We start from the raw sequence: 25,062 nt of genomic DNA on the forward strand, positions 1-25,062 counted from the left end.
TATAATTCCATGTGTGATTAAACAAACTCGTATGTCATCACAGGTGATCAAGAAATATAAAAAACATCTTCCCCTATTAAAAACGCTTCCTTGTTTTGAAAACAAAAGATTTATTTTTTCACAATCAAGAAATAAAAATCTTAGTGATTTATTATGTCATACATCTAAGGAAGATTTTATAGAAGAAAATCCAGATAACATCCAGGGTCACAAACCTTGTGGACATTGTTCAAATTGTGACATAATGCTGAATATTTCCAGCTTTATTAATCCCAGTGATGGCAAGAGCATTGTTTTACACCAGACGTCCTCATGCCAATCTATTAATATAATATATGCGATTCAATGTCCATGTGACCGTCTATACATAGGGCAAACATCAAGGACCTTAACCACTAGAATTACGGAACATAAAAGCTGTTTGAACACTCGGAAATTAACAGCCCCGATAGTGGCTCATTGTACCCAATTTGGCCATAGATTTGGGAACTTAAAATGTTGGGTCATCGAGAAACTACGCCCTACTCAGAGAGGAGGGGACAGTGGAGGAATGCTATGGCAGAAGGAACAACAATGGATCAGCCGGTTACAAACCTTAGAGCCAGTGGGCCTTAATACAGCTTATGAATGGCAGCCGTTCCTTTGAAATCCATTTCAAAAGTTCCTTCTTGGGGTCTGTTTAGCAGCTAGTTGGAAGTGAGTGTGTTTGACCTATCGTGCATCACGTAGTTGATGACGTCAAGACGCCCGGTTCGTGTTTTATTCGAGCCGGGCGCGTCTTTCAGTCCCTGTACCGTCTTGAGAGGAGTCGGCTCTATTTCCAGCAGATAATTAGAAGCAGAGAGATATTGGAGTTGACATTGTTCCCCTGAAGTAGCCCTTGTCGGGCGAAACAGAAAGTCTTTTCTGTCGGGATCTTGAATTGGAAGCCTCTTGGTGAAAATCCTCGATTTCAGATGAGTGTATTTTTTCACGATTTCAGATATATGCTGCATATCTCTAAAAACTGCTTATACTGATTACATTCAGCTGTAGTCCTCGCCAATTAATGTGGTTAAGCTTGGGGTTCGGGCCTTTTTCATTGCTTGACATTTAAACTGAAATTATATATAAAAAAAGACTGTGAAAAATAACAAAAAGAAGACCTCGTGTGAATGAAAGATGTGAGAATTGATTATTTATACATGTTTTGGAGTTTTTTATAAACCCGTGATGATGAGTGGATGGTTGGGTACTTGTGTAGTCCCAACGACCCTCAATTGAGGTTTATTTTTCTCCTTTTCATCTTTTTGATTTTTAGTATGTCAGCTTTATCTATATGTTTTTTGGTCTAGATGAATCCCTGCTTATAACTGAATTTGACAAAACGTATTTTCAATATACTCATTCAATTCCTTCCATCCACTGTCTCTCTTCTCTCTGTGTCTTCCATTTGCTCTGTTACTGTGCCTCTCCCTTTCTCCCCCCTCCCAAATTGGTCTGGCACCCATCTTCTTCCCTCCACTCCCCCCATAGTCTGGCATCTCTGTCTTCTTCCCTGCCAGCGTCTTCTCCCCACTCTCTCTTCCCCATTTCCTTTCAGCGTCCTTCTCCCCCCATCTTCCCCATGTCCTGTCAGGCAGCATCCTTCTCCCCCCTCTGCCTTCCCCATGTGCTTTCAGCGTCCTTCTCCCCCCTCTGTCTTCCCCATGTCCTTTCAGCGGCCTTCTCCCCCCCCTGTCTTCCCCATGTCCTTTCAGCGTCCTTCTTCCCCCCCCCCCCCCGGTCATCCCCATGCGCTTTCAGCATCCTTCTCCCCCTCTGTCTTCCCCATGTGCTTTCAGCGGCCTTCTCCCCCCTCAGTTTTACCCATTTCCCTTAAGCGTCTTTTCTTCTCCACTCCACCTTTCCTCCCTTTCTCCCTCCCTGCCCCTTACCTTTGTGGCGCTTCCCCACCCGACCGACAACAGAACAGGCCTGGTCGGACAAATCTCCCAGTCCTTTAGCCGTGAATCTAAATTACCTTCTTACAGCAGCTGGAGTAGTGAAGCTGCTGTAAGAGGTAATTTAGATTCGCGGCTACAGGGCAGGGAGGTTTGTCGGTCGGGCCTGTTGTCGGTTGATCGGGGGACCTGACCGGCTGTGCACATTCTCCGGGGCACATTCTCCCCCCCTTCTTTTTCGTACGCCATTGCCTTCTCCCTATCTGCCCTGCTGCACACAGCCGACCGGAAGTCTTCCTGATGTCAGCGCTGACGTCGGAGGAAGGAAGGGCTTTGCGTAAGCCCTTCCTCCAACGTCAGCGCTGACATCAGGAAGACTTCCGTTCGGCTGTGTGCTGTGACAAAGTAGGTAAGGAGAAGGAGACTACCCTTGCGGCTCGAGTGCACTGCGATCCAACCCCGCAGGAACTCCGCGACCCTCGGAGGCGTCCCCACGGGATCCCTGCGACCCTAGGGGGCGTCCCCACGGGATCCCCGTGACCCTAGGGGGCATCCCCACGGGATCCCCGTGACCCAAAGGGGGAACCCGCGGGATCCCCGCGGGTCCCGCGGGATTCCCGTCATCCCCGTTCCTGTGCAGCTCTCTAGTTCAAACCCCATGCTGCTCCGACATTTTTGTGACAACCCACAAAAACACGCAACAACAATAATGAACTCCACTCGGCAAACACCGCCACATGTCGTCACAAACACAGCTGTGAGACACTGATATACCAAGGTTATGAAACCTTGCCAAGTTGTACAGTGCTGCCAATGCAAACTTAATTGTCAGACCTCGTATTGATTAATTTTAATTTAGGGAGGGAGCCAAATATCCTCCTCTGAATTCTGAGTAAGTCATAGATGGGTTTATTTAAGCCAATGGTTCCCAAACCTGTCCTGGGGGACCCCCAGCCAGGCAGGTTTTCAAGATATCCCTAATGAATATGCATGAGAGAGATTTGCATATCTGTCACTTCCATTATATGCAAATCTCTCTCATGCATATTCATTAGGGATATCTTGAAAACCTGACTGGCTGGGGGTCCCCTAGGACAAGTTTGGGAACCACTGATTTAAGCCAAGATTGATGTAAAATTGGAATATATATAATGTATACAATATTTGAATTTACTTTACTTTCCCCAGGTGCTGAACACATTTCCACAGATCCTGATGTGCTTCCCTGGAGCCTATCCTGCCTTTGCAAGAAACGTTAAAAGATAAAGGATTTTGTGTCGGGGCAGGTCCAAATGCATCAAGAAACCCTGGATCCCAGTTGCCCCCGTGACTTCATTGACTGTTTTCTCATCAAAATGCAGCAGGTCTGAAGAAATATCCCATGCTTTTTCACTTCAGCATTCTTTGTAGGTGGCCATATTCTGTCTTTGGTTTCTTTTGGGAAGGGGGCAGGAGAAGGCGGCACAGTTTGGCAAAGCCTTTTTAATGTCTGAAAACATCTGAATTTTCACTTTTCCTCTCCCATAGCTAGGCCAGGATTTCTATGCATCTTACATCCTGCAACTGATGAAACTCCTCTCACCATCAGTTAAGCCCCCTTTTATCAAGCCGCGTTAGGGTTATTTTTTATTGCCGGCCATTGCGATAAAAGCTCCGATACTCATAGGAATTCTATGAGCGTCAGAGCTTTTACCACAGTGGCTGGCAATAAGAAGACCTAACATGGCTTGATAAAAGGGGGCCTTAATTAGAACAGCAGTGAAATCAAGTGACAACCTGGCATAGTCATTGAGTGGTGACAGCACTGTGATTATGCGGTGAGAAGGTACATCAAAAAAGCATTATAAGATACAGAGAGGAGGGTTGATCCTAGTTTCAATAAGTGCTCCATTTCTAATCTCATAACCAGTGATTGCCACCTGTGAATGTAGCATTATAACTCTTAGCTCGTGAGAGAGAAATCACAAATACACACACACTGTCCTTCACTGCTCAACCTTAAACCTTCATCAGAAGGTGAGTATATATGGATTCTGAATATGTTTAATATGTAATTGCACCTTATATACTCCTATCGTGTTTACCCGAAAAAAAGACAGTGTAATATTAATTTTGGGTCTAAAAAATGCACTAGGGCTTACTTTCAGCGATGTCTTATTTTTTTCATGTACAACAATGATCTGTCTCTTCCTCTCCTCCACCACAATTCTTCCTCTTTCTTCCCCTCCCCCCTATGAGCAGCATCTTTCCTCCCCTCTCACCCATCCCCTTGTGCAGCATCTTTCTATCCCTCCCTCCCATCCCCCTGTGCAGCAGAACCCCACCGACCCTCCCACCGTGAGACTGACATACCTCCGTTCTAAGGCCTCCTAAAGCAGCAGGGGTGGGGGTTGCTGAAACAACAAGTCTGATTTTTTAAGCAAATCAAAACAGGGATGGAGTCGGGGAGTGTTGGGTACATTTGGAGGGGCTTCGGGGGTCGATCTTAACTAGGGCTTATTTTTTGGGGTAGGGCTCATATTAGGAGCATCTTTAAAAATCATGTTAGGGCTTATTTTCGGGATAGGTCTTATTTTCAGGGAAACAGGGTAGATCTTTTTTTATTTTACAATATTTATATACTTTTTTTTCAAATCAAGTGAAAGTGGGTAATAAATAATGATAATTAGACTAACTCCACTCTTTCTAACTGAGAGCACTATCCCCACGGAAGAAAAAGCCTCAGGTTTTAATAGGCAGAGCACAGACGCTCAAACCTCCACCTCCCACATCATCGGCAAAAAACTTCCGTAGGGGATGTGTAGTGCCACAAAATATATCGGTGCAGGACTGAAACAACTAACCTAACTGTCGTAGGGAACTGAAAGTTAATCAAATATCGCCGACGCGGGTGAGCAAACGCAAACAACTCAAACGCATTGGGAAGTGAAAATCCACAAGCCCTGAAGAAACGGTCTTTACCATGAAACATTGGCGATATTTGATTAACTTTCAGTTCCCTACAACAGTTAGGTTAGTTGTTTCAGTCCTGCACCGATATATTTTGGGGCACTACACATCCCCTACGGAAGTTTTTTGCCGATGATGTGGGAGGTGGAGGTTTGAGCGTCTATGCTCTGCCTATTAAAACCTGAGGCTTTTTCTTCCGTGGGGATAATGCTCTCAGTTAGAAAGAGTGGAGTTAGACTAATTATACTTTTTTTTCCAAAATGTTCAGTCTTCTGTTGCAAAAATATATAAAAATATACACTTATCTTAAAATTGTCTCCTCAAATTGAAGACAGGAAAATATCATTCTGACATAGCATTATTTTTTACTTTGCTGCCTCAGGGAAGATATTCCTGTAAAAAAAAACTCAAAACAAAAGTCTGAATTTGTGCTCTACAACAATTCACTTCATAACACATTTCTTCAAAACTTTCCTTCACTTCTGAGCTCACTGCCACCCTCTTTACTATAGTCAATATGGTGGAGGTGTCTATTGGACATTGTTGCATATTCCCCCTCTTTTACTAAGGCACGCTAATTGATTTAGCGCACGCTGATTAGCATATGCAAAATGCTAATGCGCTCATTATATTCTATGGATGTGTTCGCATTTAGCACGTGCTAAATCAGTTAGCGCGGCTTAGTAAAAGGACCCCATAGTTAGCTGATACTATTCAGCCAATCACATCACACTCAGGACATCCAATCCAATTCTTCATTCAAAACACAGGGTATGACAGTCTCCAGCTCAAATATCCAATGTCATTCCGTATAATTCAGAGTGTGTTTATAATTCCCACATTCCCACCATTGGTGCAGTGTATGAATGATTCAATACTGGATATCAGCCACTGTATGTTTATATTGAAGCCAATATATAAACAAGTGGTACAGTTATTGTCTCTTTACTTATTCTGGACTTATGTTCATCAAGATGCATAAGAACATAAGAAGTTGCCTCCGCTGAGGCAGATCAGAGGCCCATTGCCTGAGCAGTGCTTGCTGACTATTTCTGTAACCTACCTCTACTCCTATCCCTATAACCCATGTCTACTCTTATCTGTACCCCTCAATCCCTTTGTCCTCTAGGAACCTATCCAAACCTTCTTTGAAGCCCTGTAACGTGCTCCTGCCTATCACAGCCTCCGGGAGTGCGTTCCATGTATCCACCACCCTCTGGGTGAAAAAGAACTTCCTAACGTTTGTTCTAAACCTCTCCCCTTTCAATTTCTCCGAGTGCCCCCTTGTACTTGTGGTTCCCCATAATTTGAAAAATCTGTCCCTGTCTACTTTTTCTATGCCCTTCATGATCTTGAAGGTTTCTATCATGTCTCCTCTAAGTCTCCGCTTCTCCGCAGTCTGATCACTCTGACCCATTCTTCAGAAATATACCTTCTCTTAAGGACAGTTTATGGCATACATGACAACAGATGTAGCACACGTAGGAGCTCATTTTTGACAGAGAAAAATGTCCAAAGAATGATATAAAGTGGTATTTGGATGTTTTATATGCTAAAATATCCAAATTGCCATTTTCAAAACACATTTTTAGACGGTATTCTATGCAGTTTATCTGCAGTGCATCTACATTTCAAGGGAGCAAGTTGGAGGGGGGGAGCATGGTTTGGGTGGGGCTAGGGCGGGCTTATGATTTGGATGTTTTTCTGCAATAATGGAACATTTTAGAAAACATCCAGGGCAAACATTGGATATTTTAGGTTAGACATGTTTCAGTAACAAATAGGTGCCAAAAAGGTACCCAGGCTAACCACTGGAGGGATGACTACTCCCCACTGACCCCATCCTACCACCCAGAGATGTGAAAGAAACAGTACATAGCTTCAGATGTTATGACCAGTCCTATTAAAGCAGGTGTCTGGAATGGCCTGGTGGTCAGTGCAGTGGACTACAGAGAAGGGGACCCAAGCCCCTATCCTACTCTAACTAGTATATTTGTGGTGGTAAGTGTGAGCCCACCAAAATCCTGCTGTAACAATTTATAGGGGACACTTGCAGGTATAAGGATTATTGTTATGGTGTACAGGAGATTTGGGTGAGTTTTAGAGGGCTTACCATACAATGTAAGGGGGTTATGGTGAGATGTGTACCTGGGAACTTTTATGTGAAGTTCATTGCAGTGCCCCCTAGGGGGCCCCACTGTTCTGCTGGAATGTCTGAATGGCCAGTCTGCTAAGCATGCTGGCCCCTCCTATGTCCCAATGGTTGTTTTTTTGTGTATTTTTCATTTGGATGGAGGTGTTTTTTTTTTCAACGGTTCCAAAAGATAGACACAGTGAGGGTAAACACATCTAGGAAATGATCATTTTGGGGGGAAAAAATAGATGTTTTTCTGTTTTGAAAATGATCATTTTCTCTACTGGAGTTATGGATGTCTTTCTCAAAGGCCTGAATTTTCAAAACTGTGCCAGAATCGGCTGGAACCTGATAAAATGGTGCCAATCACATGTCATGGCACCATTTTGAGAATTGCGGCCTGCGTTAAAGATAGGTGCCGGAAATGTAGGCCAGGGTTTTACAGGCCTACATTTCTGGTACCTATCTTCGACGTAGAGTCACGCTTAGCAGCACTGAACCTCAACCCCACCCATAACTATGCATCTTTTGAAGTTCAGTTCTGGTAAGGATCTGTGTAGATGCGATTCAGGTGCCTTTTTTTATAGGTACCTTGTGGCACTTACTTCGTTTCTTAATCAGTTTTTGGGTTTTTAAAAGTGCAGTCAATTACCACACCATTAATGACCTACCGGCACCTTCCGAATGGCACTGTTCTGAGAATCCAGGCCAAAATTTCTAAACTCAGATTTAGATGTTGCATTGAACATGCCTCTTGCAATATGTTTTTTAGCTTTGATATATTGGTTAGTGCCCAAGCAAGTCCAACCAATGCCTTCTAATTGCAGTTCTTACACAGTTTGGAAAGGCCAACCAACACAGTTTCTCCAGGCTACAAGACAAATGAGGTTTTCATGTTTCTTGGCCCTTACATTAGAAGATGTATAATTTATAGAGTGGAATAGACTTCTGACGCAAGCAATAATTCTGAAACATTGCCGTGATTTGTCACCCTCTTGTTGCATCACATGAAAGATATATTTGGAATAAACGTATTTGTTTCTAGTGTCCTGCTTCTCTGGATGCTTGCTTATTAGTTTACAGATTCCGTAAAGCAGGTGCTAACCTCCTCCCCCCAAATAAAAAGTGGTTGTCCAAAGTGCCTGGGAAATAGAAGAAATAACCAATCTATTTTGTGATATTGACCTTAAAATTCTACTTGAGATAAAAGGAACAGTTAAGGAACTCAAATCCTTGCATGACATGACACCAGGCTACATGACAGCGAAGCTTCCTCAAAACACCCACTGTTCGTGCCCTTCAACTGCAAACTACCAAACGACATTCTTACTCCCACTTCATCCCTTGAAGGACACCTCAACTTTAGAAAAGCATTAAAAACATACCTCTTCACCTAACTCTCCCACCACGGATTGGTAAGAAGGGCCAAAAGAGACTATGAGGAAAAATAGCCAAGGAGGCGAAAAACTTCAAGCCGATCTTTCGATATATTAAGGGGAAATGACCTGCGAAGGAAGCAGTGGAGCCGTTGGATGACCATGGAATAAAGGGAGTGCTAAAAGAGAACAAAGCCATTGCCGACAAACTGAACACATTTTTTGCATCTGTATTTACCGGAAGCCAACAGGTATATGGAGGAAACAAGGACAGGAAACTGACAGGATTGACGGTCAGTCTAGAAGAGGTATACAGGCAGATTGATAGGCTTAAAAATTATAAATTCCCGGGACTGGATGGCATCCATCCGCGGGTAATCAAGGAACTGAAAGGGGCTATAGCTGAACTGCTTCAACTAATAGACAATCTGACAATCAAATTGGGAAGGATTTTGGAAGACTGGAAAGTGACGAATGTTACATCGATCTTCAAGAAAGATTCAAGGGGAGATCCTGGAAACTACAGACCGGTGAATCTGACCTCGGTAGCGGGAAAGATGGTAGAGGCGCTGATAAAGGACCACATCATTGATCACCTTGATGGACACAATCTGATGAGGACTAGCCAGTACGGTTTCAGCAAGGGCAGATCTTGCTTGACAAACTTGCTGCACTTCTTCGAGGGAGTAAACAGGCAGATAGATAAGGGCGAGCCGGTCGACATTGTATATCTGGATTTTCAGAAGGCATTCGAAAAGGTCCCACATGAACGACTACTTTGAAAAATTTTGAGCCATGGAATCGAGGGTGAAATACTCATGTGGATTAAAAACTGGTTGGGCGGATAGGAAACAGAGAGTGGGGGTAAATGGACAATACTCGGACTGGAAAAGCGTCACGAGTGGAGTGCCGCAGGGTTCGGTGCTTGGACCTGTGCACTTCAACATAAACGACCTAGAAATTGGTACAACGAGCGAAGTGAAGACGCAAAAGTATTACGAAGACCTGCAACGTGACATAAACATGCTTGAGAAATGGGCCGCAACATGGCAAATGAGGTTTAACGTGGATAAGTGTAAGGTGATGCATGTCGGTAACAAAAATCTTATACACGAATACAGGATGTCTGGTGCAGTACTCGGAGAGACCCCCCAGGAAAGAGACCTGGGAGTACTGGTCGACAAGTCGATGAAGCCCTCCGCATAATGCGCAGTGGCTGCAAAAAGGGCGAACAGAATGTTAGGAATGATTAAGAAGGGCATCACAAGCAGATCGGAGAAGGTTATCATGCCGCTGTACCGGGCCATGGTATGCCTCCACCTGGAATACTGCATCCAGCACTGGTTGCCGTACATGAAGGATACGGTACTACTCGAAAGGGTCCAGAGAAGAGTGACTAAAATGGTTAAGGGGCTGGAGGACTTGCCGTACAGTGAGAGATTAGAGAAACTGGGCCTCTTCTCCCTTGAAAAGAGGAGGCTGAGAGGGGACATGATCAAAACATTCAAGATAATGAAGGGAATAGACTTAGTAGATAGAGACAGGTTGTTCACCCTCTCCAAGGTAGAGAGAACAAGAGGACACTCTCTAAAGTTAAAAGGGGATAGATTCTGTACAAACGTAAGGAAGTTCTTCTTCACCCAGAGAGTAGTGGAAAACTGGAACGCTCTTCCGGAGGCTGTTATAGGGTAAAACACCCTCCAGGGATTCAAGATAAAGTTAGACAAGTTCCTGCTGAACCAGAATGTACGCAGGTAAAGCTAGTCTCAGGGCACTGGTTTTGACCTAAGGGCCGCCGCGTGAGCGGATTGCTGAGCACGATGGACCACTGGTCTGACCTAGCAGCAGCAATTCTTCTGTTCTTATGACCGATGGATCACAAAGAAATGTATATTGGTACTAGATCCTCGGTATGTATCATATTAGGATAAAACTTATATTGAAACATTTTGAACTGTAACCATGGTAAATTTAACCTGTTTTAAGACCGTCATAATGTATTATTAGTAATTATGATCCTTTAATTTTCAACTGCTTGTATGTGGTTCTTTTAAAATGTATGTGTCTAAAACTATGTATGTTAAGCTGTGTGCCACTTTGGAGATAAGCGGATTATACATGTTTTAAATAAATAAAATGAATAAACAGTATACAGTAAAACCTTGCAAGCATAATTTGTTCCAGAAGCATGCTTGTAATCCAAAGTATTCATATAGCAAAGCAAATTTCCCCAAAGGAAGTAAAGGAAACTCAGTCAATTCATTCCACAACCCAAAAACGTTAATACAAAATACTATACGTACTTATATTGCAAGATCTCGCTCATTTAAAACAGTCACTACCCTCCTGCAGCGTCAGAGAAAGAAGAACAATCAGCTCAGTTGTGATGATGTGATGATGTGATGCGTATATACTGTATGTACTTGTATTGCAAGACATTGCTTGTATATCAAGTTATATAATATTGTAAGCACAGCTATAATCTCTTGTTAATAATATTGCTTTCTTTAATTTATTTTAAATATTATTGTGAAGTGCTCAGACCAAGTAACCCAAAATATAGTGAAGTCACTACAATGAGGTTAACAAGGGGACCATCATCAAGTTTCAAGTTTCAAGTTTATTTTTGATTTGTTGGATCGCTTATTTAATTTACTAAGCGATTTACAAAAAAAATAATGCAAATAACAGGTTAGTTAAAATTTAGTACAATGTTAAAAATTAAAATCATACAGACTAACGGACACATAAGGAAAGAAAGGGTAAAACTACAATTGTTTAAAAAAAAAAAAAAAAAAGAATTTGAAGGTAAAAAACATGAGGTAAGGGAAAAAGAAGAGAAAAAAATAAGTTGGAGAAGAATTAGGAAAATTAGTTTCATACATTATATGCGTCTTTAAAAAGGAAACTTTTTAAGCTACTTTTAAACTGCTTCAAATCTTTTTCTACTCTAAGATATTGGGGCAAGCTATTCCATAATTGTGGGGCTATAACAGAAAAAATGTCAGTACGACGAGTTCCAATAATTTTTAATGATGGAACTGTTAGAAGATTTTGGTTGGTTGATCTTAAATTGCGAGGAGTACAATATGGGATAAGTAATCTGTTAATAAATTGAGGTTCATTTGAGATCAATGTTTTAAAAACTAAAAGTAGTATTTTAAAGGTAATACGATGAGAGATAGGGAGCCAATGAGATTCAATAAAAAGTGGTGTGACATGGTCAAATTTTTTACAATTATGTATTAATTTGATTGCTGTGTTTTGGACTATCTGGAGACGTTTTTTCTCTTTCTGAGAGATATTTAATAGTAAAGCATTACAGTAATCGAGTTTTGAAATAATGAGTGAGTGAATAAGTATGTTTAATGATTTAGGCTCTAAAAATTTAGCAATTGATCTGATCATACGCAATCTAAAAAAAGATATTCTGATTGTATTTGTAATATGTTCATGAAAAGTTAATCCTTCATCAATTATAACTCCCAATATTTTTAGGGAGCTTACTAGGTTTATTTGTACATTATCTAAAATAAACGAAGTATTTAGGTGTATATCTTTTTTCCAAGGGAAAAAGAGTGCTTTGGATTTTTGGACATTTAAGGCTAACATGTTTGAGTTTAGCCAATGTTTAATTTCTCCTAATTTTTTATTTATATCAGTTATTTCATTTTTGTTGTCTGGATTCAATGGATGAAGCAATCGAATATCATCGGCATAGGTAAAAGTGGTGAATCCTATTGATTGACACATACAAAGCAGAGGAGAGAGAAAGATATTGAATAAGAGTGGTGACAATATTGATCCTTGGGGGATACCATAACTGGTGGAGTATGGTTTAGAGACTGTGTTTTTAACTGTAGAGGATCGATCAGAAAGAAAAGAATGAAACCATTCTAGGATTTGACCACCAACTCCAATTGATTTTAGCCTATCTAATAGTAATACATCATCGCCTTCACCTGTCCCCTGCCCTCCGTACATGACCACGAACTAGTACAGATCAACTTGATGTACTTATCTGAATAGGGGGGTAGTTGGTTTCGTTAATTCTCATTGGTGACTGTATACCAATAAAATTTATGTGCTCCGTTAAAATCCTAGAACTGTTCATTCATACTTCCAATCCCGTCCCCCCGACTCGAGTTTCACCTCTTCATCAGGGAGGGACACTGAGGAAAAATCAAACCACGATCAAAAATCACAACTCAAACCTTTTAAAACATAGTGTAAAAATTAAATTAGATTATGCTTATAAGTGCTGAGTACTATCAGGTAAATACCAGTGTATTAACTTAATCTTGATTTTAAAGCTCTTAAAATTCCTATATTACCTGGTGAAGGCTCACTGAGATCAGGCTCACTCAAAGCAAACGGGCCAACTGAATCTGTCTGCTCAGCTTGTGAATTTTATAAAGGAGAGTAACCGGAAGATCCAGCCCAACCAACAACCGGAAATAAACACTGAATTCAATTGAATTCACTAAACGAAGGGTAATGCTTTTAAACGGCTAGCCAATCTATGTCTAAATTTAAACCCTTTGGCGCCAGGGTCTGCCAATTATATATGAAGCGTTGCTCTTTTTGTATTAGTGCTTTGGATATGTCGCCCTCGGTATTGTGTGTTTGGATCAATACCGTGTACTTCAGATCTTCTAATGAGTGTGACTGCTCCAGCCAATGGGAAACCAGAGGGGCGGAGATTCGATTTGTCCTGATGTTGCTTAAATGTTCTATGATCCGGGTTTTGATCATTCGGATCGTTTGCCCTATGTATATTTTTCTACATGGGCACTGTATATAATAAATCACCCCTCTGGATTCGCAATTGGTCCCTGTGTTCAAGATGAAATGACGTCCCCCAGTGCACGGTATTTCCACAAAAGTAGTCTCCAATATATAACGGCAGACCCTGCATTTGCCGCAGGGCTTATGGGAAGGCTTAGACACCGATCTCTGGTTATGCAAATTATGTTTTAACTGTTCGCCCAAATTCTTTGCTCTTGAAAAGGCAAATTTGGGCAACTTTTGTAGTATTGGATAATACTGTAGTATTGCCCAGTGTTTCAAAATAATATGTTTTATGGCGTTACTATTATTGGTGTACGGCATAACGCAAACAATATCTTGATCTTGTTGTTTGTTTTGATCTTTTAACATTAACCAGGGGCGGTGGCAGTTTTTAGCTCTTTTCCATGCCCTTCTAACGATTTTCCCAGGATACTCTTTGTGTAAATCTGGTATACATTTCATTAGCCTCTTTATCGAAATCCGATTCCTCCGAGCAAATTCTCCGTATACGGAGAAATTGCCCGGTAGGAATACTATTTCTCAATGCACGTGGATGGAAACTCTGGTATTGCAATAAAGTGTTTCGATCGGACATTTTTTTGTGGAGGGTGGTGGAGATGTGTTGATTTTGTTTGAATATTTTGATGTCTAGAAAAGATATTTGATCCTTGTGTGATTTATATGTAAATGCTATATTAGCATCCTTTTGATTAAGATCCTCCAAAAAACTTTTTAGCGCATCTGCCCCACCACTCCACACAAAAAATATGTCATCGATGAATCGCTTCCAGCAGGATACTGATTGAACATAAGGTGAACTGTAAACATGTGTTTCCTCATACTGAGACATCAAAATATTCAAACAAAATCAACACATCTCCACCACCCTCCACAAAAAAATGTCCGATCGAAACACTTTATTGCAATACCAGAGTTTCCATCCACGTTTAGATTCACGGCTAAAGGACTGGGAGATTTGTCCGACCAGGCCTGTTCTGTTGTCGGTCGGGTGGGGAAGCGCCACAAAGGTAAGGGGCAGGGAGGGAGAAAGGGAGGAAGTATTGCCCAGTGTTTCAAAATAATATGTTTTATGGCGTTACTATTATTGGTGTACGGCATAACGCAAACAATATCTTGATCTTGTTGTTTGTTTTGATCTTTTAACATTAACCAGGGGCGGTGGCAGTTTTTAGCTCTTTTCCATGCCCTTCTAACGATTTTCCCAGGATACTCTTTGTGTAAATCTGGTATACATTTCATTAGCCTCTTTATCGAAATCCGATTCCTCCGAGCAAATTCTCCGTATACGGAGAAATTGCCCGGTAGGAATACTATTTCTCAATGCACGTGGATGGAAACTCTGGTATTGCAATAAAGTGTTTCGATCGGACATTTTTTTGTGGAGGGTGGTGGAGATGTGTTGATTTTGTTTGAATATTTTGATGTCTAGAAAAGATATTTGATCCTTGTGTGATTTATATGTAAATGCTATATTAGCATCCTTTTGATTAAGATCCTCCAAAAAACTTTTTAGCGCATCTGCCCCACCACTCCACACAAAAAATATGTCATCGATGAATCGCTTCCAGCAGGATACTGATTGAACATAAGGTGAACTGTAAACATGTGTTTCCTCATACTGAGACATCAAAATATTCAAACAAAATCAACACACCTCCACCACCCTCCACAAAAAAATGTCCGATCGAAACACTTTATTGCAATACCAGAGTTTCCATCCACGTGCATTGAGAAATAGTATTCCTACCGGGCAATTTCTCCGTATACGGAGAATTTGCTCGGAGGAATCGGATTTCGATAAAGAGGCTAATGAAATGTATACCAGATTTACACAAAGAGTATCCTGGGAAAATCGTTAGAAGGGCATGGAAAAGAGCTAAAAACTGCCACCGCCCCTGGTTAATGTTAAAAGATCAAAACAAACAACAAGATCAAGATATTGTTTGCGTTATGCCGTACACCAATAATAGTAACGCCATAAAACATATTATTTTGAAACACTGGGCAATACTACAGTATTATCCAATACTACAAAAGTTGCCCAAATTTGCCTTTTCAAGAGCAAAGAATTTGGGCGAACAGTTAAAACATAATTTGCATAACCAGAGATCGGTGTCTAAGCCTTCCCATAAGCCCTGCGGCAAATGCAGGGTCTGCCGTTATATATTGGAGACTACTTTTGTGGAAATACCGTGCACTGGGGGACGTCATTTCATCTTGAACACAGGGACCAATTGCGAATCCAGAGGGGTGATTTATTATATACAGTGCCCATGTAGAAAAATATACATAGGGCAAACGATCCGAATGATCAAAACCCGGATCATAGAACATTTAAGCAACATCAGGACAAATCGAATCTCCGCCCCTCTGGTTTCCCATTGGCTGGAGCAGTCACACTCATTAGAAGATCTGAAGTACACGGTATTGATCCAAACACACAATACCGAGGGCGACATATCCAAAGCACTAATACAAAAAGAGCAACGCTTCATATATAATTGGCAGACCCTGGCGCCAAAGGGTTTAAATTTAGACATAGATTGGCTAGCCGTTTAAAAGCATTACCCTTCGTTTAGTGAATTCAATTGAATTCAGTGTTTATTTCCGGTTGTTGGTTGGGCTGGATCTTCCGGTTACTCTCCTTTATAAAATTCACAAGCTGAGCAGACAGATTCAGTTGGCCCGTTTGCTTTGAGTGAGCCTGATCTCAGTGAGCCTTCACCAGGTAATATAGGAATTTTAAGAGCTTTAAAATCAAGATTAAGTTAATACACTGGTATTTACCTGATAGTACTCAGCACTTATAAGCATAATCTAATTTAATTTTTACACTATGTTTTAAAAGGTTTGAGTTGTGATTTTTGATCGTGGTTTGATTTTTCCTCAGTGTCCCTCCCTGATGAAGAGGTGAAACTCGAGTCGGGGGGACGGGATTGGAAGTATGAACGAACAGTTCTAGGATTTTAACGGAGCACATAAATTTTATTGGTATACAGTCACCAATGAGAATTAACGAAACCAACTACCCCCCTATTCAGATAAGTACATCAAGTTGATCTGTATTAGTTTGTGGTCACGTAGGGAGGGCAGGGGACAGGTGAAGGCGATGATGGTCCCCTTGTTAACCTCATTGTAGTGACTTCACTATATTTTGGGTTACTTGGTCTGAGCACTTCACAATAATATTTAAAATAAATTAAAGAAAGCAATATTATTAACAAGAGATTATAGCTGTGATTACAATATTATATAGTTATTTCTGTCACAGAAGATTAAGTTTTATCTCCCTATTAAGTAAGAAATTGTATATCAAGTTAAAATTTAATAAAATGTTTTGCTTGTCTTGCAAAACACTTGCAAACCAAGTTACTTGCAATCCAAGGTTTTACTGTATTATGCATATTGGTATTAGATCTCTAGTATATGTCGAGTTAAGTTAAAAATTTGTATAAAAATCTTGTAACTATGGCAAATTATAACCTATTAATTGTATATTATGTATGTTAACCTGTAACCCTTTCTGAGCTCTTTGGGGAAAACAGGATAGAAAATGAATTAAATAAATAAATAAGAAAGCACATTAGAATACAATGCTTTATGTGTTAACATCAAGATCTTAAACTTAATACAATAAGGAATAGGTAATCAATGAAATTGTATACACTTCCCCATCCGTATTTGCGGTTTTGTTAACCGCGGTTTCGGTTATTTGTGGTTTTTTGTTCCCAAGCTCCGCCCCCAAATTTACATCACAGGAAATCGCTACTCCCAGCATTTCACAGAGAAAATCGATGCTCCCAGCATTGTACGGAGAAAATTCCTACACTTGCAGGTCAGGATATTCACCGTTTTGTGACTTTTTTTTAGAGCTTTTTACAGAAAACCTGCGAATAACATACGAAAAGTTACTCACAGTTTTTCTGTATTTGCTGCCATGCAGTTCCCCTATCACCGCGAATGCGGAGGGGGAAGTGTATATAGTATAATTATTCCTGTACTGTAAATTGTAACTACTAGGAATTTGCTTATAAGGGAGTCTACCTTTACACAAAGATGGAGGGAGGAAAGGGTGAGAGCACAGAGGGAAAACTACTTGTAAGAGTTTCAAATCTAAATCTTAAATTCTTAAGAACAATTATCTCTGAATATATACAGGAAGCCACAAACCCCCGGAGTGAATTTATCCTGGAGAATCTGGTGGCCTCCATAGCTGGACTGTTCTCTGCTGGGACGGAAACAGTTAGTAGCACCCTGAGAAATGGCTTCCTAATTCTTCAGAAATACCCAGAGATTGTAGGTAAGGAAATCATACAAAAATGATCGTTTCAGGCTGAACTAATAACAGGCATAGACCCGAGTTCTCTGGCCCTGAAATTTTCCAAATGATCGAGGTCACATGCTTTAATGTGTGTAAATTAATCCTGAGAGAATTCTATGTTAAAAAAAAAATTCCATCATACACCATATTTTAAATTCTGCATGATCCTTCTTTTGCACTCTTCTCACCCCGTGCTCCACCTTCCATCTACTCCCCTCATCCTTAGCATAGTTTCACCCAAGCCTTGCTCATTCTATCCTAAGCTCCTCCTTCTAGTCCTACCTATTCCCTGGTCTGCCTATGCACGGCTCTCAGCACGACTGTGTCATGAGTGTCTGTAATCCCATGTTTCTCAGGGATAATTGGAAGACCAGTGTGAAAGTACAGGCACTGCAGAGCTTAAATGCACTGAGAGCCATTTGAAAACATTAAAAAGATAACCAGAGTACCAGGAATGTGCACCATGGAAAAAGTCATATATTCTATATGGAAAAAAATGAAGATGGCGAAAAAACAAGAGGTTGACCCTTAAAAACGCCACAAAAAATGGAAAACTGACAAGAACAAAAAACTTGTGGAGAAGGAGATGTTCAACATGCAGGCTTTATTAAAATCACAATTTAATAATCCACATAAAAATATATCTAGGACCCAAGGCGTTGGGGGACATGGACCCAACACGGTCCGTGTTTCGACGATGCTGTCTTCATCAGGGGTCCCTACGGTCCTGATACAGAAGCTCGTGGATTAAGAACAAAAAACGAACTAAGGGGAGTTTGTAGGCCTCACACCGCAAATGCTCTCCTTGCAGTTTTTACGCCAGTGTCCGCTGAGGAAGGCGTTGCTTTATATGCCGAAACTTGGATCCTTATTGGGACGTTCTGAATAAAGACCCTTTGGGCTGAAAAGGACTCCTCCCCTTGCTTTTTTGTTGTTGTTTTTGCCATTTCCTTGAGGCCTTGTTTGCCAGAAAATGAAGATGGTCAGGAAATATGAATTCCTTGCAAAAATGATGACAGAGAATTCTGTCAGTTGTAGGTTTTGAACTGTAACTTTTGTTCTGGTTTGGATAACTCTTCCCAGTAGAGGGCACTTTATGACCACATTTACAGACATCCTTCCCCTCATTCTCCCAATTCTCTTTTGCCTAGGGTTACTGTATATGTTTAAGTAAAAAAGACTAATTCAGATTGTAGTAATGTATATCCCAAGTCTTAATCACTATTCAAATTGATTTAAAGGCCTCAGTAACACACAAGTAACCGTCCAGCATTTAATTTTTAGCAGTACGGATTTATTTAAGAACATAAGAACATAAGAAGTTGCCTCCGCTGAGGCAGACCAGAGGTCCATCTCGCCCAGCGGTCCGCTCCCGCGGCGGCCCATCAGGCCCATTGCCTGAGCAGTGGTCCCAGACTAGCTCTATAGCCTACCTCTACTCCTATCTATACCCCTCAATCCCTTTGTCCTCTAGGAACCTATCCAAACCTTCTTTGAAGCCCTGTAACGTGCTCCTGGACGTGTTGACACTTAGTGCGCCTTTGTAAGAGAGGGCCTTAGTGCCTGGGGTTTCTGTCAGTCCACCCCTATCTGGCACAGTAATTTATTTGTTTTTACTTTACATCAATTGTAAATCATCAAGAAACACCTCCAAGATACTAATATTTGATAGTCATCGCATACCTTCCTGTGGATGAGACATAGGACCTTGTGCCTTCCTGTATACAGTTTTTGGGAGATCATCAGATAAGATGTGTGACTTATTTTCAGTTCATTTTATTTATTAACGGCCTATAACTAAGGGCTCCTTTTATCAAGCCGCGCTAGCGGGGTTAACACGTGCGACTTTTCATCACGCGCTGGCTAAAAACTACCGTCTGCTCAAGAGGAGGCGGTAGCTGCTAGCGCAGCCGGCAGGTTTAACGCACACTATTACGCGCGTTAAACCGATAGCGCGGCTTGATAAAAGGAGCCCTAAGTGGTTTATAGCCTAAAACATTCACAATGATTCAGTGGATAACATATAACAATACTTTCAGTACACACATTTAACCCACTAATAATAGCAGGACATTCAGTAGGATTACATATCATCAGTTGTTAATGTGTGAAATCGTCACAGGCCCATATTATTTTGCAAAACATTTTCTTATTTTTACAAAAAAAATTTTGTTTAAATATAAAATATATAATAATTTAAAGAATTAACGTATCTTAAATATTCTTAAAAGTTCTTCAAAGAATTCAGCCTGGGAGGGTGGGATCCAGCATGTTTTACCTCAGCTTTATCAAGGATCCTCCCCAAAGCCGCTCTCTGTCATCCGACTCACCAATATCTTATTTAGTTAAAAATCTTATGTGGCCCTGCCTTAGCCCCAGCCCCACACAAACCTCGTCTCTCTCCTTCCCTGAGCTCAGGGCCCACTTCTGGAGGGCCTCCGAGCATGCATGGAGGCAACGCGATGACATGACATGCATTGCGTGTACAAGCGAATCAATTTTTTACTCCATCAAAAAGTACAAAGACTAGGGCACACTCGATGAAGTTACAGGGAAATACTTTTAAAACCAATAGGAGGAAATATTTTTTCACTCAGAGAATAGTTAAGCTCTGGAATGCATTTGCCAGAAGATGTCACACGAGTGGTTAATGTAAATGGGTTTAAAAAAGATTTGGACAAGTTCCTGGAGGAACAGGTAGATGTGAATTACTTGTTTACTCTTTCCAAAAATACGAGGACTAGGGAGCTTGCAATGAAGTTACTAGGGAGTAAAATTCAAAACACGCCAGAGAAAATATTTCTTAATGTATTTTTTAAACTCTGGAATTAAGTCTGGATAATTTCCTATAAGAAAAATCCATAAGCCATTATTAAGATGGACTTGGGAAAATGTGCTGCTTATTTCTAGGATAAGAACTATAAAATATGTTATACTCTTTTGGGATCTTGCCAGATATTTGTGACCTGGATGTGCACTGCTGGAAACAGGATATTGGGCTTGATGGACCTTTGGCCTGTCCCAGTATGGCAATGTTTATGTTCTGATATAAGAGAGGGTTTAAATTGCTACTTCTTTATATTCTTGCATCATGTATTTAGAAATTCAATCAACAGTATGAAGAAAAGGACATGTTTCTTTGGCCCCATGTGATAAGAGGATTAAAATTATGTTTTATTCTGTCCCACCTCTTTCTGCAACAGAAAAAATTTACAGAGAGCTCGACCTGGTCATTGGCCGGGATCACTGTCCCTGTATGGAGGACCGGAGCAAAATGCCGTACACAGATGCCGTGATCCATGAAATCCAGCGATTCACTGATATTGCCCCAGCTGGGCTACCGCGTTGTGTGATGAAGGACACTGATTTTCGAGGTTATACCATTCCCAAGGTAACTCTCACGAGTGCGGTCCAAGGGATCCTGATGGTCTCTCAGGAAATGGAGGCAGGAAATGGAGTGAGGAAGTTAAGCAAAGTGACCCAAGATTCGTATTCCCAAAATGGAGCTTATCAACATTGTTTATGATTTTATATCCCAAATGGGACTGGCTTGACCATTAGGCAAAACTAGGCAGTTGCACAGAGCGACAGCTTCTAAGGGGCACCTAAGAGTAGGATTATCAGAAGTCCAGGAAAACCCGGACATGACCTCTTCTTAGAGGACTGTCTGGGCTCCCAGATGGACTTTCCAAAACCCAGCGTTTGTCCGGGTTTTGGAAACCCCCTACAAGCTTCAGCCGCATTCATTAATTTTTGCAAGAAAAAAGTAGCATAGAGCAGCAATTCCTCATATATTTTTCTAAACTGCCTTTCACGCCAAAAACAGTAATTCTTATATTTGAAAAACACAGAGCCCAATGTTCAACCGGGCTGCGGTCAAAATAAAACCAGATGCTCAGTGCCGATCCCTAGACACTGGCTGATGCTACATATCTAATTTCAGCGCTGGCCTGGAAGGGCTTTCAGGTTAGCATCGATATTCAGACTACTAATCAGGAAGTTAGGACTGCCTTTAAAGTGACAGGGAACTTTCTTCTTCCTTTTTGCTGACTCTCATAGCCTTCCTAGCAGAGCTAGAATCATGCCTAGCAACACCTAAAGTGGACTTACAGTAACATGGTAGTAGATGACAGCAGATAAAGACCCAAATGGTCCATCTAGGTTTTTTTTTCCTTCTTCTTCTTAGCTGTTTCTGGGCAAGAATACAAAGCTCTGCTCGGTATTGTTCTTAGGTTCCAACTACTGAAGTCTCTGTCAAAGCTCACTCCAGTCCATACACCCTCCCAGCCTTTGAAGCCCTCCCCAGCCCATCCTCCCCCAAACGGCCATATACAGACACAGAGCATGCAAGTCTGCCCAGTACTGGCCTTAGTTCTTCAATATTTACTATTATTTTCTGATTCTAGATCCTCTGTGTTCATCCCATGCTTTTTTGAACTTTGTCACTGTTTTCCTCTCCACCACCTCTCTCGGGAGCGCATTCCAGGCATCCACCACCCTCTCCGGAAAGAAGAATTTCCTCACATTGCTCTTGAGTCTCCCACCTATCATCCTCAAATTATGTCCTCAGTAGGTGTCAATAGGCCCATGAACCCTAGGTGCCCCCTACTTATGCCAGGGTTGTCTTGGCCTGAATACCAGTGCATTTAAAAATTTTTTAAAAACCCCACCTTTAATACTTTTAATAAGTTTTGAGCGCAACCTTGAACTTCTGAGAGTTCAGCTCACAGAGAAAGGGGAAGCACATTCCACAAAGAGCGTAGAAGAAAGAAGCGTAGAAGAAAGAGCATAGAGCAAAGAAGAAGCACAGTGCCCAGTTGTCTTGCACCGTGCATGATACACCACCAGCACAATGGGATAATAGTCATGGAGAGACTGTAATGTACAGGCTGGGGTATGAAAAATGACCGCAGAAGACAGTTAAAGAGCATGAGAAGTATTGGTTTAGCTGCTGAGTTGCTGTTTTGCAGGGCACTACGGCTTTCTTCTTGTTGACCACGGTTTTAAAAGACCCCAAGCTCTTTGAGAATCCTCAGACCTTCAACCCTGCACATTTCCTGGATGAGAAAGGTTCCTTCAAGAAGACTGACGCCTTCATCCCATTTTCACTAGGTACTTCAAGTGCTTATAGATGGAGTTCTGTTATTCAGGCAGCCCTTCTTGTCCTTGTCCTCTCCATGACCTGATCCTAGAAGGTCACTGACCTTCCCTTTCTCTGTATGTATTAACCTTTCCTCTCCTTCTCCCTGCCAGTACATGTTATAAATCATTTCACACGTGGAAGTATGTCTAAGGTGACCATACGTCCCGTTTTGAACGGGACCGTCCCATTTTTAGATCCCCTGTCCCATTGTCCCCCCACACAGCTTTGGGATGCCGAAATGTCCCGTTTTCAGGGACAGCGTCCCGAAGCTGTGTGAGGGGACAATGGGACAGGGGATCTAAAAACGGGACGGTCCCGTTCAAAACGAGATAGGCAATCGCTTCCTGTCCCTCCCTGCTGTGCAAAAAAAAAAGCCTACCTCCAGCGCCCGAGTCAAGACCCGCCCCCCCCTCTGTCTGCCACCGCTGCTGCTCCCCTTACCTCCCTGCTGCTGCTGCTAATTACCGCCCAGAAGTCTTCTTCCCATCGTCAATTCTGACGTTGGAGAGCATGTTCCAGGCCAGCCAGGCAGTGATTGGCTGGCCCGGAACATCCTCTCCGACTTCAGAATTGATATCGGGAAGAAGGCTTTTGGGTGGCGATTAGCAGCAGCAGGGAGGTAAGGAGAAAGGCTGGCATTCAGCAGCAGAGGTGGCGGACCGGGGGGAGGGGGAAAGGAAGGAGGGAGGCTTTTTTTTTTTTTTGCGTGACAGGGCGAGAGGAGGTAGGCATGCAAGCAGGCTGGCTTTGGTGCGGCAGGGAGGGAGGGAGGGAGGTAGGCAGGCAGGCTGGCTTTGGGGATGGGGGTGGGACAAAATCTGAAAGGCAGTGAGGGGGACATGGGAAGGAGGCACTGGGGGCACTAAAAACATAGGAAGGAGGCACTGAGGGCACTAAGGACATTGGAAGGGGCACTAAGGACATAGGAAGGAGGCACTGGAGGCACTAAAAACATAGGAAGGAGGCACTGAGGGCACTAAGGACATTGGAAGGGGCACTAAGGACATGGGAAGGAGACACTGGGGGCACTAAGAACATAGGAAGGAGGCACTGAGGGCACTAAGGACATTGGAGGGGGCACTAAGGACATGGGAAGGAGGCACTGGGGGCACTAAGGACATGGGAAGGAGGCACTGGGGGCACTAAGGACATGGGAAGGAGACACTGGGGGCACTAAGGACATGGGAAGGAGACACTGGGGGCACTAAGGACATGGGAAGGAGACACTGGGGGCACTAAGGACATGGGAAGGAGACACTGGGGGCACTAAGGACATGGGAAGGAGACACTGGGGGCACTAAGGACATGGGAAGGAGACACTGGGGGCACTAAGGACATGGGAAGGAGACACTGGGGGCACTAAGGACATGGGAAGGAGACACTGGGGGCACTAAGGACATAGGAAGGAGGCACTGGAGTCACTAAGGACACAGGAAGGGGGCACTAAGGACACAGGAAGGGGGCACTGGGGGCACTAAGGACATGGAAAGGGACCCTAAGGACATAGGAAGGGGGCACTGGGGACACTAAGGACATAGGAAGGAGGCACTGGAGGCACTAATGACACAGGAAGGGGGCACTAAGGACATAGGAAGGAGGCACTGGGGGCACTAAGGACATAGGAAGGAAGGAGGGAGGGAATAGAAAGGGACAATTGTTGGGCCTGAGTGCAGAAAGAAAGAAATGAAAGAAAGGATACACAGACAGAAGGAAACGCAACCAGAGATTCATGAAATCACTAGACAGCAAAGGTAGGAAAAATTATTTTATTTTCAATTTAGTGATCAAAATGTGTCAGTTTTGAGAATTTATATCTGCTGTCTATATTTTGCACTATATTTGTCTATTTTCTATAGTTACTGAGGTGACATTGCATATTTTAAAGTCATCTGCCTTGACATCTTTGAAACCCCCCTAAATATAAATGATAATTTATGGTTACCATTATGAATTAATAAGATATTATGTGTACATGAAAAATTAATGGAAGAAATTGGGGGCGGGACTGATAATTAATAGATGTCCCTTTTTGATTAAAAAAATAAATGGTCACGTTAAGTATGTCATACAGTACAGGCAGAAAATTCTATTATAAAATTGTGTGGTCAAATACAGGCTTAGAAGTAGATGCACCAAGATCAAACATAGACCTTCCTGGGTCCATTATTTGGGTAGATCTGGAGCAATGGTGGGAAATGCATGTGTTTCTCAGTAAAATAAGTGTGTGTACAATTTGGGCTGCGCTTTTATTTTTTTTAATCCAGGCTACTTAAAACAGATAATATCTTGGGACCTAATTCTATAAACAGCGCCGGAAGTTAAGTATCTAGATTGGTACACCTAGCAGATCTAGGCACCTAACTTAACCCCCCCCCCCCCCATCTTTTACAAAAGTACTAAAAACC

At 42.0% G+C, this 25,062-nt stretch overlaps 1 protein-coding gene across 1 annotated transcript in view; it reads left to right on the forward strand.

Annotated features, from left to right (window-relative positions):
- LOC117365670 (cytochrome P450 2C8-like) overlaps positions 1-25,062 on the forward strand; it is a 60,250-nt gene that overhangs the window by 30,200 nt on the left and 4,988 nt on the right. Inside the window, 5 exon segments of the mRNA XM_033956316.1 lie at positions 3,111-3,180; positions 3,183-3,286; positions 17,352-17,493; positions 20,718-20,905; positions 22,485-22,626. Of these exon segments, the coding sequence (XP_033812207.1) occupies positions 3,111-3,180; positions 3,183-3,286; positions 17,352-17,493; positions 20,718-20,905; positions 22,485-22,626 (646 nt within the window).

Source organism: Geotrypetes seraphini, chromosome 8 (assembly GCF_902459505.1).
Source record: "Geotrypetes seraphini chromosome 8, aGeoSer1.1, whole genome shotgun sequence".
Lineage (NCBI taxonomy): Eukaryota > Metazoa > Chordata > Amphibia > Gymnophiona > Dermophiidae > Geotrypetes > Geotrypetes seraphini.